The sequence below is a fragment of the Erpetoichthys calabaricus genome, chromosome 5, assembly GCF_900747795.2.
Source record: "Erpetoichthys calabaricus chromosome 5, fErpCal1.3, whole genome shotgun sequence".
NCBI classification, from domain to species: Eukaryota; Metazoa; Chordata; class Cladistia; order Polypteriformes; family Polypteridae; genus Erpetoichthys; species Erpetoichthys calabaricus.
The window spans coordinates 188,845,176-188,858,419 of record NC_041398.2 but is presented as its reverse complement, the minus strand read 5'-3'; the positions used below and the strand labels follow the sequence as shown (position 1 = coordinate 188,858,419).

Sequence of the window (13,244 nt, the reverse complement as noted above, 5' to 3'; positions counted from 1 at the left end):
CGATTGTGCAAATGCCCTTTGTTTTGGGTACAGACTGATTGCATGTGTATGTGTGAATGCAAGCGTCAGTAAGGTGCCACATTATTGTCTCAGAAGGAGTGGCACATTACACCAGTACAATTACAGTACTATTGTGAATACATTAATATAACACAGCTTTAACTGCTGTCATCCCCTTTTAAAATGAAGTAAATGAACAGAAATTTTGCAAGCTTTTTCCTTTATAGTGTCAGGGTATGCAAGAACCTATTCTGGTAGCTCTTGGCACATAGCCCACCCAGGGGTGGATGCAATAATGAAATCAGAGTTAGAGTCTATTCCAGTAGCATTAGACACAAGGTAGAAACTAATCCTGTGGATGAATGGGACCTTAGCAAGGCCCACTCGTGCACACACACCTATCCTTGAATGTGGCAATTTTGAATCACCAGTTAACCTAACAAGCAAATTGGAAAGAACACTGGAGAACCCAAAGAAGAGTTCAAACAGACAGAGGCAGAAGATACAAATACCTTACTGTCAGCAGCCCAGCTTAGCATTCAAGCCCAGGACCCACTCTTCCTCCTAGTTCTGTATTTACCCAACCAAAAAGAGAACTTTTTAAAAAAAATTTATTTGTCCCAAAAATACAAATTACAAAAGATATGTTATAATATGACAATCAAAAATACGTTTTAGTGAAATGAAATTAAGAAATTTCAAGTCAGTTCAATCAGAAAAACAATAAATTCTATTTGTCACAGAAGAAATTAAGATTTGTAATCATAAAACACACTAAAGAAATGAGCTAATTAGTAATAAAAAGAAGCCTATGGTGTTATACAACCTTATATTTGTTAAAACATTAGTTTAGAAGAGACAAAGGCAGAAGTCCAGCAGACTTCATTTAAAATAACACGAAGAAATTCTTGCCAAATTCTAAAGAAGCTGTTCACAGTTCGGCGGTTCTAGTTTTAAATAAAATCTAATTTATCCATTGCGTTAAGGAGGTGCATTAGGATTCTTCCAATTAAGCAGAATAAGTCGCAAACTGACAATGTAAAGTAGGAAATAAGGGTCAGTTTATCACCAGATAGTCAAAGCTCATCTAGAATAGCTACAAAGACTGCTATAAGAGGATTTGCAGTGATCGTAAATGCTGCATTATCAGATGAATAAAAAAAAAATCTTTTCCAAAAAGGCTTTAATTTTGTATAGTCCCAAAACATATGCCTGAGCGAGGCCAGAGATACCTGGCATCAATCACGGTTAAAGTCCAATCTTGATATATTTACATATTTCCCATTTGGAGAGGTGTATCAGGTATACATTTTTCAGCTGAAATACAGCATGTTTTGCACAAATTGAAGAATGTTGTGAATTACCAAATTCTACTCTTTGCCTGAGTGAACTGATAAAACTTGGAAATGCTGCCATTATTCTTCACATTACTAGATTTTGTTTTTCTTTTAATAAGTTAGGAACTTTGTAAAAATGTATCTTAACTTCCATAATTCTCCGCCAATGTTCAAATTAAAAAGATTATTTTAATTAACATAAAATAATTTCGTACTGTTACTATCTACTAGTTAAAAATATTACACAGGAGCCTGCTGCATGACAAGAGCTAGGCTAGAACAACACAAAAATGACTTTGGTGTCTTATCTGTTGAGAATGCTAAGTGGCCAGGACATTCTCTGAATAAAGTTATTCTGCAAATTAACAGCTGTCAGCAGAAAGCTTTTGCAGTGCTATGCATATTACCATGTTTACAGGAAATGGCAAACCTAATATATAGAAAGAAAGCAGATTCTTTGTAATTCATATTAAATGTCAGAAACCTGACAGAAACTGACTACTGTGCGATCTAGAACTGGTCTGTCTTTGCTAATGCTGTCGAGATGACAGCTCTGATTTTCTGCTGTCCTGAAAAGACTGAAAAAGCAAATTGATGGAATGATAATAGGATGGGAAAAAAATCTAATCATATGATTTTATCATACAATACTAAAATCATCTGTGATACATTTAAAAATAGTTATTTAAAAAATAAAAATTTTTTTTTGTTCTTCAGCTCTTTTGAAAGTTCATTTGTCTTCATTTTTTACCTGTAAAAAACAATTCAAGACTAGTCACTGTATCCTCTACCATTTTACAAAAAAATGGTTATATTGCCAGATGTAGAAAACAGATATGATATTTACATGGATTCATATTGCAATATGGAATCAGAAGTAGCACTTAATATTAGTTTACTATGCAAAACAAAACTTACAATTTTCTGCTTCACATATCAAATGTTTCTCCTATTGGCAAACTGTAGGAATAGTATGCCTCACTATTGTGAACTAGAAATAACTTATTATCTAATATGTAACCTCACTGGCCACAACACCATCAGGAATGAGTTATTCATAATGGGTTCTATAATGCTTACATTCCTAAATTATGCCTGTAAACATAGGTACTGTTTACTAATTACTATAAATATCTGATGTTTTTGGTCATTTATTTGGATAACTGGATAAAATCCAGTATGTACTATGCCTGCATTTTTACCACTATGAGGTCTACACTTTTTGAAGGTGCTCAAATTTATCATATGGTATTTCAGTATTACATATTCACCTTCAGTTTATTTAAAAAAAAACTGAGATAAGATTTTTCAGATTTGAGGTATTATACCATGTCTAAAATGCACGTTGATTGTATTTGTTTCAGCAATTGAGTGAATTCTAAGCCTCGTGTCTATCACACATAAGAAAATCAGCTCTGATTAGTATACAGTAAGTGAATAACAGTCACAATTATAATTTATGTACCCATGACCTAATATTTTCACAACACATACACAATGGTATGTAATGCATATTAGACATGTTTGCAGTAATTTTTTAATAAAAAAGTGAGGGCATAAATGCCATAAATTTGCCTGGTATGAAATTATTATGAGAAACATGTACTCACCTGTCCCATAACTCTATTCACACTTTAAAAACACACTAAACACAAAAGTGCTGTGCTTATACTAGAGAGTAAATAATGTATAAATCTAGTGACAATAGTGAGAACTGAGTATTTGTTCAGTGTTCCACAATAAAAAAGTAAAGCTAACTCTGACTGACATCAAACTTAATTTGTAAATGTGTTGAGTCAACCAAAATTATTGAAGTATTTCAAATACAAAAAACTTACCTTTGCACAACAATCCACCGTGTTATGTGACTTCTCTCACCTGGGTTTGGTACATATCTGGCATTGCAGCGCTCATTGTCGTTGTGTAAACAGTGATACTAAAATGCAAAATGTACACAAAGGCCTTCATCACTCCTTACAAATTATCAGTGCAGCTGAGATTAGAATTCAATGACTCAGAGGGACAGCAAGTTTTACAGTAATAATCAACAGTTTTAAATCTATGACAAATGTTTGTTATTTTAAGTTTTATTAATAGCACATCCTTGAAAGGAGCAGATAATTTATTTAAAACTGCACCTATGTGCTCTTGAGTCAGAAAAATTACTTCCTCAACCTCACAAACACAAACAGGATAAGAAGGGCAAAGAAAAAAGTCCACAGATTAATCAATATATGTATTGGTCTCTGAGTAATAACATACAGTAGGTATGTCCTGCAGACACAGGATTTTTAAAAGACATGTAACAGGATTCCACTTGATAGATTACTAATTAACAGACACATCTGTGAAGAATTTACAAACATAGTCATTATTGGCTAAAAAGGCAGCGCATTGTGTCCTGTTCTGGGAAATATTTCCTCTTGACAAAGCATTTTTGGCATTATATTTTGGCAACCTGAATTAATTGGCATCTGAATCCTACTTGATTGTAGGAACACTGATCATAGCATACAATGGAATTAGATGTGAATGTATTAAAATCTTGAGTACCCAAGAAAATATTTCACCAGTGGCTTTTATGTTGAATAGTGTCTATAAAGATTTTACGTTCACCAACATAAGGATTATCAAAATGCTTCTTTGAATTGGACAAAGCCAAATATTTAGGCTACATGGTCGGTTGAGGTACCATGAAGCCACAGTGCTCCAAAGTCATTGTCATATTAAAATGGCCCCATCCGAGAACCAAGTGGCAAGTCCAAGCCTTTCTCGGCTTAGCGGGTTACTACCGCCAGTTTGTACCCTGCATTTCTGAGAGTGGCGCCCTTGACTGATTTGACAAAAAAGAAGGCCCCGAACATTGTGGTATGGACTGATAATGCAGACGCTGCATTTTGTGACTTGAAGCAGGCCCTTAAGTCAGCACTAGTCTTGAAAGCTCCTAACTTTTCATTAGCTTTCATTCTCCAGATGGACCCTTCGGTCACAGGTCTTGGTGCCATGCTGAGCCAGAGCATTGATGGTTTTGAACACCCCGCCACATTTCTGAGTTGGAAACTGCTGGAACGAGAAACCAGGTATGTGGCAGTGGAGTGAGAGGCCTTAGCGATCAAATGGGCGATTATGCAGCTGAGGTACTACCTCAAGTTCACCCTCATTATGGATCATGCCCCTTTACAGTGGATGGCCCTATGCAAGGAGTCAAATCCACGGGTCACCAGGTGGTTTCTTGACCCACAGCCTTACAAGTTTTCGCTTTTTCATTAACGAGGATCCCTCCATGCCAACGCCAATGCTCTTTCTTGGGTTCAAGACCTCTCAGCCAGGAATAACCAACCTGATGGGTCTGGGCTGAGGGGGAGGCCTTGTCACGTGTGCATGGGAGGCAGCTAAAGGGCTCAAATGAGGGTAATTCCAGGCCAGACCAGGGGGGTGGCGGAGTGTGCTGATTCTTTCTCTCTTTCCACTGCAGACCAGCTCTAGGAAATTCCGCCTGGCCCTGATGACGACATTTCTGGTCCCGGCCTCGATGACGCCTCTTCCAGTCTCAGCCCCGATGGCATCATTTCCTCTGCCTTGCTTTAAAACCACCATCTTTACCTCACCCAGTCAGTTCTGTTTTGGACTCCAACCTGTATGCAACTGTACAATCAATTTATCAAATTTTGCATCTGGGTTCAAGTATACAGGAGGCTGGCCCAAACCTTTTTATGATTCTCTTTTATCTTTTTTTGACACATTTAAAGCACCTAATGCTTCCTGCTGATCAGGGACAAACTAAAATCAATGAAAACCTGCAGGGTCCAAACAGTGTTCATCACCTTCATCTTTCTAATGTTTTATAAACAGTATTCTTACAGTATAATCTATTAAAATAGCCTTTTGTGAAATTAACAAAATACCATTGATTTTGATTTTTGATTTTGTTGGGAACACATCTCCCTTCTTCTAGTGAATATAATTATTGGTGTGGTAAGAAATTACAGGAGGTTCAAAAGCCTTCAGAGTTCCTGATCATCCCAACCCAGTAATGGCTGTGTCTATATTATGTCCACGTATGTCTTACATTTTAATATACTAATGAGGCTCAAATATTAATTTATTTAAGACCAAAAAAAACTAACTAACATTATACTTCATGCCAACTACTTCTTTACCTACTAAAATAAACTGAAAAACAAACTTAGAGAAACAATATGTCAACAATGATCACTTCATGTACCATTTTCAAATTATTACCTGTTCAGAGTTGGTTTCACAGACAGCGCCTGTAGATACAAGGGGGAATAGACTGAGGCAAATTCCAACAAAAATATTACTAAAAAATAAATGATGTTATTTAAAAATCACCAGATTTTAAGGTTAGTGAGTTAGGAGTATCATTTATACATCAATCTTTCTTTTCATGTATGGTGTTGATGCTCTCTCTTTTACTGTGAAAAGGTTTATTAATGTCAATAAATTGTGGACCCCAGTACAAGGTTCTACGATTCCAATAAGCAAGCACAGGGTCCCTTTAACTCTAACTCTACTTCTACTTCTAGACAGGTGCGTGGATGGCACATAGGACACACTAGTTCAAAAGCATCCATTTTCATGTTTCTGTGAAATGCCTTCATATATGTTGTCAAATGGCCAAATAGCAGTACAAAATGTTGTGCACTTGACATGAACAATACCTGGTCTAGCAATTAGTCACTTCTTTGTTAAGAACTAGCTGCAAGGTAAACTGGCACTACAGTTAATTTTGCCTTTCACCATCAAAATCAAAATAATACTGAAGTAGAATTGCCCAGGCAATGACTGTTCAACTAGAGCAGACTGTGCGACCTTCAAATCACCAAATGATGCATCACAGGGTTAAGGACATGTATCCCAAACAAGTGGCAGCATTAGAAAATGTGCAACAATTATCCCACAATAAGCTATTTCTCCTCCTAATCCCTAATATCACTATCATTCTTCACATAATGTAATATGAATAATGCAAAGACAACTCTTAGAAATAAAAATAAATGTGCTATAAACCACATCCACTTCCAAGCGACATTTATTTGGCTCCCATTTGAAGAAAAAAAAGAAACAAAAAAATAAAATCATGGAGAGGGAAAAATGGCACTAACCTATATGTCTGCATTATGTCTACATGTGGCCCTGTTTAAGTTACATGCACACATTCACAACATAGTGATATGCTCTAATACTGTTTGTCCATAGAGTCCACAATAATAGACTCATGCATATACTGCAAAACTCGTCCATTTAGCAGTTGCATCAGCATAACATCATAGTATTTAAATTTACATTTGGAAGTTTTATATTGGTTTCTTTCAATGAAAGTGAAGTTCTTGGTCAGTTCTTGTTCTATACAGTAGAACTCCTATGTGACTGGCGCATATTTATGAAATTTAAAGCTGTTTGGCCTGTATAAAATAAAGCCCTACACAGGAGATGCCACATGATGGGATCTGAAGAAAAATAAAATAATTTCATCAAAATAGTCCTGTGATGTCGTCATATTTATGTCTGGATTGGTGGACTATAGGGTCACAGGTAACATTAAGGTTATTGGCAAAGGCAAGATAGCCTCAAGTCAAATTAAGGAAAAAGCTTCTCAATTTAAAAAGTAAATAAAGATTAAAACAATAATAAAGCAAAAAAACTGTTACCTGATAAAGTGTATCAAAATTAATGTTACTTTGTCCTGTGATGTTAAGCTGTTTCATGGCGGGCGTCCTAGGAAATATCACAAAATCATGTTAACATATTCTGTAAATTACCCCTTTAAATTTTCATTAGTTGCACCAAGATAATCTGTGACAAATAACCATAATACAATAAATACAAAAACTGCAAAACTGTCAGTTTCGTCACACTCACCAGACATCCTCAGTATTTTATTGTTTACATGTTCACAGTTGTTACACATTGTTTAAAAAGATGAAAAACAAAACAGGGAAATCATTTTAAAAGATTAATTTGAGAGAAACATAAGTAATGTGATTTTCGCTCTAGGTAATACAAAGAATTAAAATACCTGAGCAAAGCTAACAATGCATTCTTGGACTCTCATCCTACTACTGTGCTCCAAGACTTCAGGTTTGCCTTTGATGCTGTTGACCTCACTGTATTTCTGGGCAGATTTGAGAATTACATAAGGATAGCTAACTTAATGGTTATGTGATCACACATATGAGCTGTATATGTCTGGAATTTATATGTGGTCACTATCTTTTTATTATTTTGCATTTTCTGTGATGCTTTCTCACCAAACCTATTTTAAATAATGCTTCATAAAAATAAATACCTTCTGTCATCATGTGGAGGAGGCTTTTTCCAGTGGTCATAATTTGTCTCAACTAAGTACCACCTACATCAAAATAAAATACACAAAATGTTAAAATATATTAATACACCTGCATATTTGCTGTTAAGGAAAACATCAACTCTTTCAGTATTCAAAACTAATGGAAATCGAGAAACATGTTGCTTTAAATAGCTCTAATCAGACACTCAAAACTTCTACGGATTAGTTAATTTGTCCTGATGATTGGATTTTAGGTATGACTCATTTCATTTGGATATAACATATGTGATTACTTTCAATAAGGCTTTCTAGAGTACAGAGCACAAAACGTCTCCTAACTGAACATCAAATGATCAGCTTAAATCAAAACGGACAGTCATAAGCAGACACAGATATTGAGGAAGTGGACAAAATCATTGACAAGCCTGATGCTATGGTAGCAGAGGAGATCTGAGAAACACACACATCACTACCAAGATGCCAACTTGTTTGCTAGCCGGGGCTCAATACTGAACTTATTACCTTGGTCGATAATAACCCCCTCATTACTGACAAACTTTAACACTCCACCAAATCATTATAAGAACGGTACTACACAGCATGATTTGAAATAGAAATATTTGATAACACTAGTCTGCACCAAAATCATCCATGTAAATAAATCAGTGTGCTGTATGGATTTAATAGTGATAACAACAGGGCACGAGGACATAGAGTCTTGCATGCTGTGTCACCACCACAGTGCACAGGTGGGGACTTCAATGGAAGCCTGGGTTATTTTCCAAGTTGGAATAAAGGGCATGTGTAAAGGCAGGCTACCAGTTATGCAATCCAAATTTAAGGAATTGGAGGTAAAGCTGAGGAGTAAAATTAACATGGTGGTCTTCTCTGAAGTTTTGCCTGTTCCATGCATCAGTCAAGGTAAAACTGAGATTAGAAGGTATGAACACATGGCTCAGATCTTCTTGTATAGAGGGGCATAGGTTCAATTGGGGGTGCTTCTCAAACAGATGAGACTTGTTCATTGGGTTGCATTTGAACGGGGGGTACCAATGTACTGCATATTAATTGAGGATGGTTTCAACTAGAGAATGGGGGTGGTTGGGGCGCAGGGAGTTTAGGATAGACCAAGTTTGGAACTTCACATGAAAGGGACAGGCAGTGGTAATACACAGTACACAATAGCTCAGAAATTTTTAGTCCCAAGGTAAAAAGCATAGGTAATAAGAGTAGCATAAAAATTGCCTGCCTTAATGCACAGAGTATCAGGAATAAAAGAAGCGACCTATATGTAGCAGCATGAAATTAAGATGTCATTACACACTAAATAACAGAGGTGGGATCACAACATGGATGGTTACATGTTTTTTTACAGCTGATGTGCAGGGGGTGCTTGCCATTTATGTAAAACTAAATTTGAATTCCTGTCTTCTTCAGTTGGATGATGAGCCACATCATAGTGAGAATGTTTGAATTTGGCTAGAAAGCATTTCAGTGCCGAGGTAAGACATACTCTGCAAACGTTTTCTATGATCGGGTGACCTTATTACAACTGAGAGAGTGCAGCCATATCGGACTTTTCGACCCGATCTTGCTGGAATCCCACCCTGAGCTAGCATACTATGCTGACTCAATGTTGGGTCGACCCCCGCCAGGGACCTCTTCTGAGAACAGGCTGAAGCAGAGGCACGGCAGACGGGTAGGAGCTGACCGAAGGCTCCGGCGCTTGGTTAGAAATGGAAGGCTAACCCTCCCGGTCATACTGTTTGCAAACGTTCAGTCTCTGGAAAATAAGATGGACGAGCTCCATGCTCAGATTTCCACGCAGAAGGACATTCAGGATTGCTCCATATTGTGTTTCTGCGAAACCTGGCTGGGGGAGAGGACACCTGATGAGGCAATAACACCAGATGGCTACATGGTCTTCAGGGAGGACCGAGACGCTGCAGACAGCGGTAAGTCTCGCGAAGGAGGAACGGCCGCCCTCGTCAAACAATTGTGGTGTACCGACTGTAAGATCATTTATAAATCCTGTTCTGAAAACGTGGAATATCTGACTTTGAAGTTAAGGCCATTTTATCTGCCCAGAGAACTGCAATGCATCATTGTGAGTGTTGTGTACATCCCACCCTCCGCTAAGCTGGAGGCTGCACTGAAGAAGGTACACGATATGATCATCAAGCATGAAAACACATACCCAGTTGCCGCTGTGATCATTTTGGGAGATTTTAACCACTGCAGTCTCCGGAAAAATATGCCTAAACTGCATCAGTTTGTGACCTTTCCCACCAGGGGAAATAAAATACTGGACCACTGCTACAGTAACATCAGAAATGCCTTTTCAGCTGAACCAAAACCTCATTTTGGAAAGTCTGATCACCTGGCGATCCGGCTTAAACCAGTTTATAACAAAAGGCTCAAGACAAAACCAGTCAAAACCAGGACCATCAACATCTGGACTGATGACGCAAAAGCTAGTCTGCAGGGCTGCTTAGAGGCCACAGACTGGAGCATTTTTAAAAAGGCCACTAACGATATTCATGAATATACAGAGACTGTGGGTGACTACATTAGCTGGTGCACGTCCATATGTGCCCCTCCCAGGACCATGCGTATGTTCCCCAACCAAAAACCTTGGTTTAATGGGGATATAAAACAGAAAATCAGGAAGCGGCAGGAGGCCTTCAAGTCAGAAGATCAAGTGGAGTATAAGAGAGCCCGGTATGAGCTGCAGAAGTCCATCAGAGCAGCAAAAAGGGCTCACTCACAAAAACTTGAAGGCTATTACCTTAACCATAACACGCACAGCATGTGGCGGGGAATTCAATCTGTCACAAACTACAGGAGAACCACAACAACTACAGATCTCCGAGATGTCACCCTTCCAGACAGCCTAAACACCTTTTATGTCAGGTTCGACAGGCTGAATACAGACACACCCTCAAAGGCCCCCTGTGACCCCACAGACACTGCCTTTCAGGTGACACACACACAGGTCCTGAAAGCCCTGAAGAAGGTGAACCCCCACAAGGCGGTGGGACCCGATGGAGTTCTTCCCAGAGTTTTGAGGGACTGTGGAGACCAATTAGCTGGTGTGTATGCCGACATCTTCAACCTGTCATTATCCCAGGCAGTAGTCCCCCGTATTTTTAAATCCTCCACCATTTTACAAGTCCCCAAAAGATCGGACACATCTACTCTAAACGACTTTAGGCCAGTGGCACTCACACCAGTCACTATGAAATGTCTAGAAAAACTGATTCTCACGCACATCAACCATATGGTCCTGAACACTGTTGACCCCCTCCAGTTTGCCTATCGCCCCAATCGATCAGTGGATGACGCGGTAGCAATAGCCCTACTTCACATTCTGCAACACCTGGAAAGTAGCAGAACGTATGCCAGGATGCTTTTCCTGGACTACAGTTTTGCTGTCAATACTATCCGCCCGGGAAAACTGATCAAGAAGCTGACAGACTGGATCCTGGACTTCTTGATGGATAGACCACAGGTGATGAGAATGGGAGGACAGGTGTCTGCTGAGCTCACAGTTAGCACAGGATCCCCACAGGGCTGTTGCCTTAGCCCCAAACTTTTCTCTCTGAACACTTATGACTGTGTCTCCACCCAGGTCAACACCATCGTCATTAAATATACTGATGATACCACCATCTTGGGGCTCATCAAGGTGGGGGACGAGTCAGGGTACAGGACCATGGTAAACAACATTCTTGTCTATGGAGAGGAGAATGACCTCATCCTCAACATAGATAAGACCAAAGAAATAATATTGGACTTCAGGAAGAATCCTCCCCCTCTATAGCCTCTTATCATCAAAGGGACTGAGGTGGAGAGGGCCGACAGCCACAGATTCCTGGGATTGCAGGTTACATTAGACCTGAACTGGACTCTTAACACCACAGCCACAGTGAAAAAAGCTCAGCAAAGGCTATATTTTATTCGGCTGTTCAGGAAAGCCAGCCTGAACCATCGCCCTCTCACCCAGGCCTACAGAAGACTGATAGAGAGCATTCTCACCACAGGCATCACTGTCTGGTATGGAAACACCACACAGGCAGAGAGGAAGGCTTTGCAAAGAATCATAAAAGATGTGGAGAGGATCATAGGGACAAAACTTCCTTCTATGGACTTTATGTACACACAACATTGTCAGAAAAGAGCAGAGGGAATTATCAGGGACTCACTCCATCTAGCTCACTCTATGATCAGACACAAAAACTGTATGTACAATCTGAGACAAAGCAGAGCGGACAGCATCTTCTCTCACAGAACAAGGTTTTTCAATAGCTTCTTCCCCGCCACAGTCAGACTGATGGCTAAACAAAATTATTGAATATGTGTAATAATCTCACGCTACCTCACTTCACTTATCATGTACATGACGAGTGAAAAATGTGCAATATTTTAACTGTGCAATACCTATAATATATTGTATTTTTTTTGTGTAGATATTACCACCTTTCTGTATAGTGCTGGTATAATCTACATTATTTATTATTTTGTTTTACTGTTTTTTAAATTTTTTAAACATTTTACTATGACTCGGACAGAGCTCTGCACAAGAATTCCAATGTGCTTTGACTGTTGGTTTTATGCACAAATGGCAAATAAAAGAACCTTGAACCTTGAATCTTGTGTATTTAGACCCCTGCCTCATGACTTCCATTTTAAAAGTGCAAGAATAGACTTGTTTTATTTTAAAAATTTTTTAAATTTAATTTAAATGCTTCACTTTAGAACACAGTTTAAAGTGGCAAATTAATGTACACCATAAGTGTGAACACAGAACTTCAATGTGAAAAATACTCAACTTTAAATTAAATTAAAAATGACTACTTGAGATACATGATCTACATAAATGGCCAATAGTCATAATTAAGCCTTATGGAGTTATGGGAATGATAATATCATTAGACTTTTTAGTCATTCTCTTGTCAGGTCAGGTTAAGTCAGGTCGGGGAGCATGCACTGGTACAGCACATTGCCGCACCTACCACATGGCGACCCCCCAGGCAGACATGCGGTTTAGTACCACCCTCTGGAAATGACCATCTATCTGAAGCACCAGGACTCTAAAGATATGGACCTCCATCCTTCTGCAAAGATATCAGGAGCACCACACACCCCTTTCCATCAAACTCATGGCCCCCTTATCATGGCTCCTTATCCGTCTACTGACTTCATAGGAAAGGTCACCAGAGACATGAATGTCACTGCCGAGGTAAGTAAACCTCTCAACAAGGTCGACATTCTTTCCGCAGACATGCACAGCCATCAGCAGTGTGACTAAGAGGTCATTAAAAATCTGGATCTCGGTTTTTATCCGGGACACTTGCAAGCCCCGATCAGAGTTTCCAATGTCTCTGCGAAGATCACAGCTTTGTTGGCAAAGTCAAGAACAGTGAATCTTTCTTCACCAACAAATGCCCCACAGCCCATGACCCTGCCCAACACCCAGTCCATGCCAGCACTGAACAGAGTAGGAGCAAGAACACACCCCTGCCAAACCCCACAATCAACTGGAAATAATGCAGAGGTTCTGCCTCCACTCTGCACAGCACTCACAATACCAGTGT

At 38.9% G+C, this 13,244-nt stretch overlaps 1 protein-coding gene across 1 annotated transcript in view; it reads right to left on the bottom strand.

Annotated features, from left to right (window-relative positions):
- Nucleotides 1-594: 594 nt before the first annotated feature.
- The window catches only part of LOC114652111 (N-acylethanolamine-hydrolyzing acid amidase-like), a 41,765-nt gene continuing 29,115 nt past the window's right edge, over nucleotides 595-13,244 (bottom strand). Inside the window, exons 7-11 of the mRNA XM_028802309.2 lie at nucleotides 7,648-7,710; nucleotides 7,010-7,076; nucleotides 5,580-5,608; nucleotides 3,176-3,273; nucleotides 595-2,088 (exon numbers count right to left, since the gene is read on the bottom strand). Coding sequence (XP_028658142.1) covers nucleotides 3,198-3,273; nucleotides 5,580-5,608; nucleotides 7,010-7,076; nucleotides 7,648-7,710 — 235 coding nt within the window. The 3' untranslated portion in view covers nucleotides 595-2,088; nucleotides 3,176-3,197. The remainder of the gene's footprint in view (nucleotides 2,089-3,175; nucleotides 3,274-5,579; nucleotides 5,609-7,009; nucleotides 7,077-7,647; nucleotides 7,711-13,244) is intronic.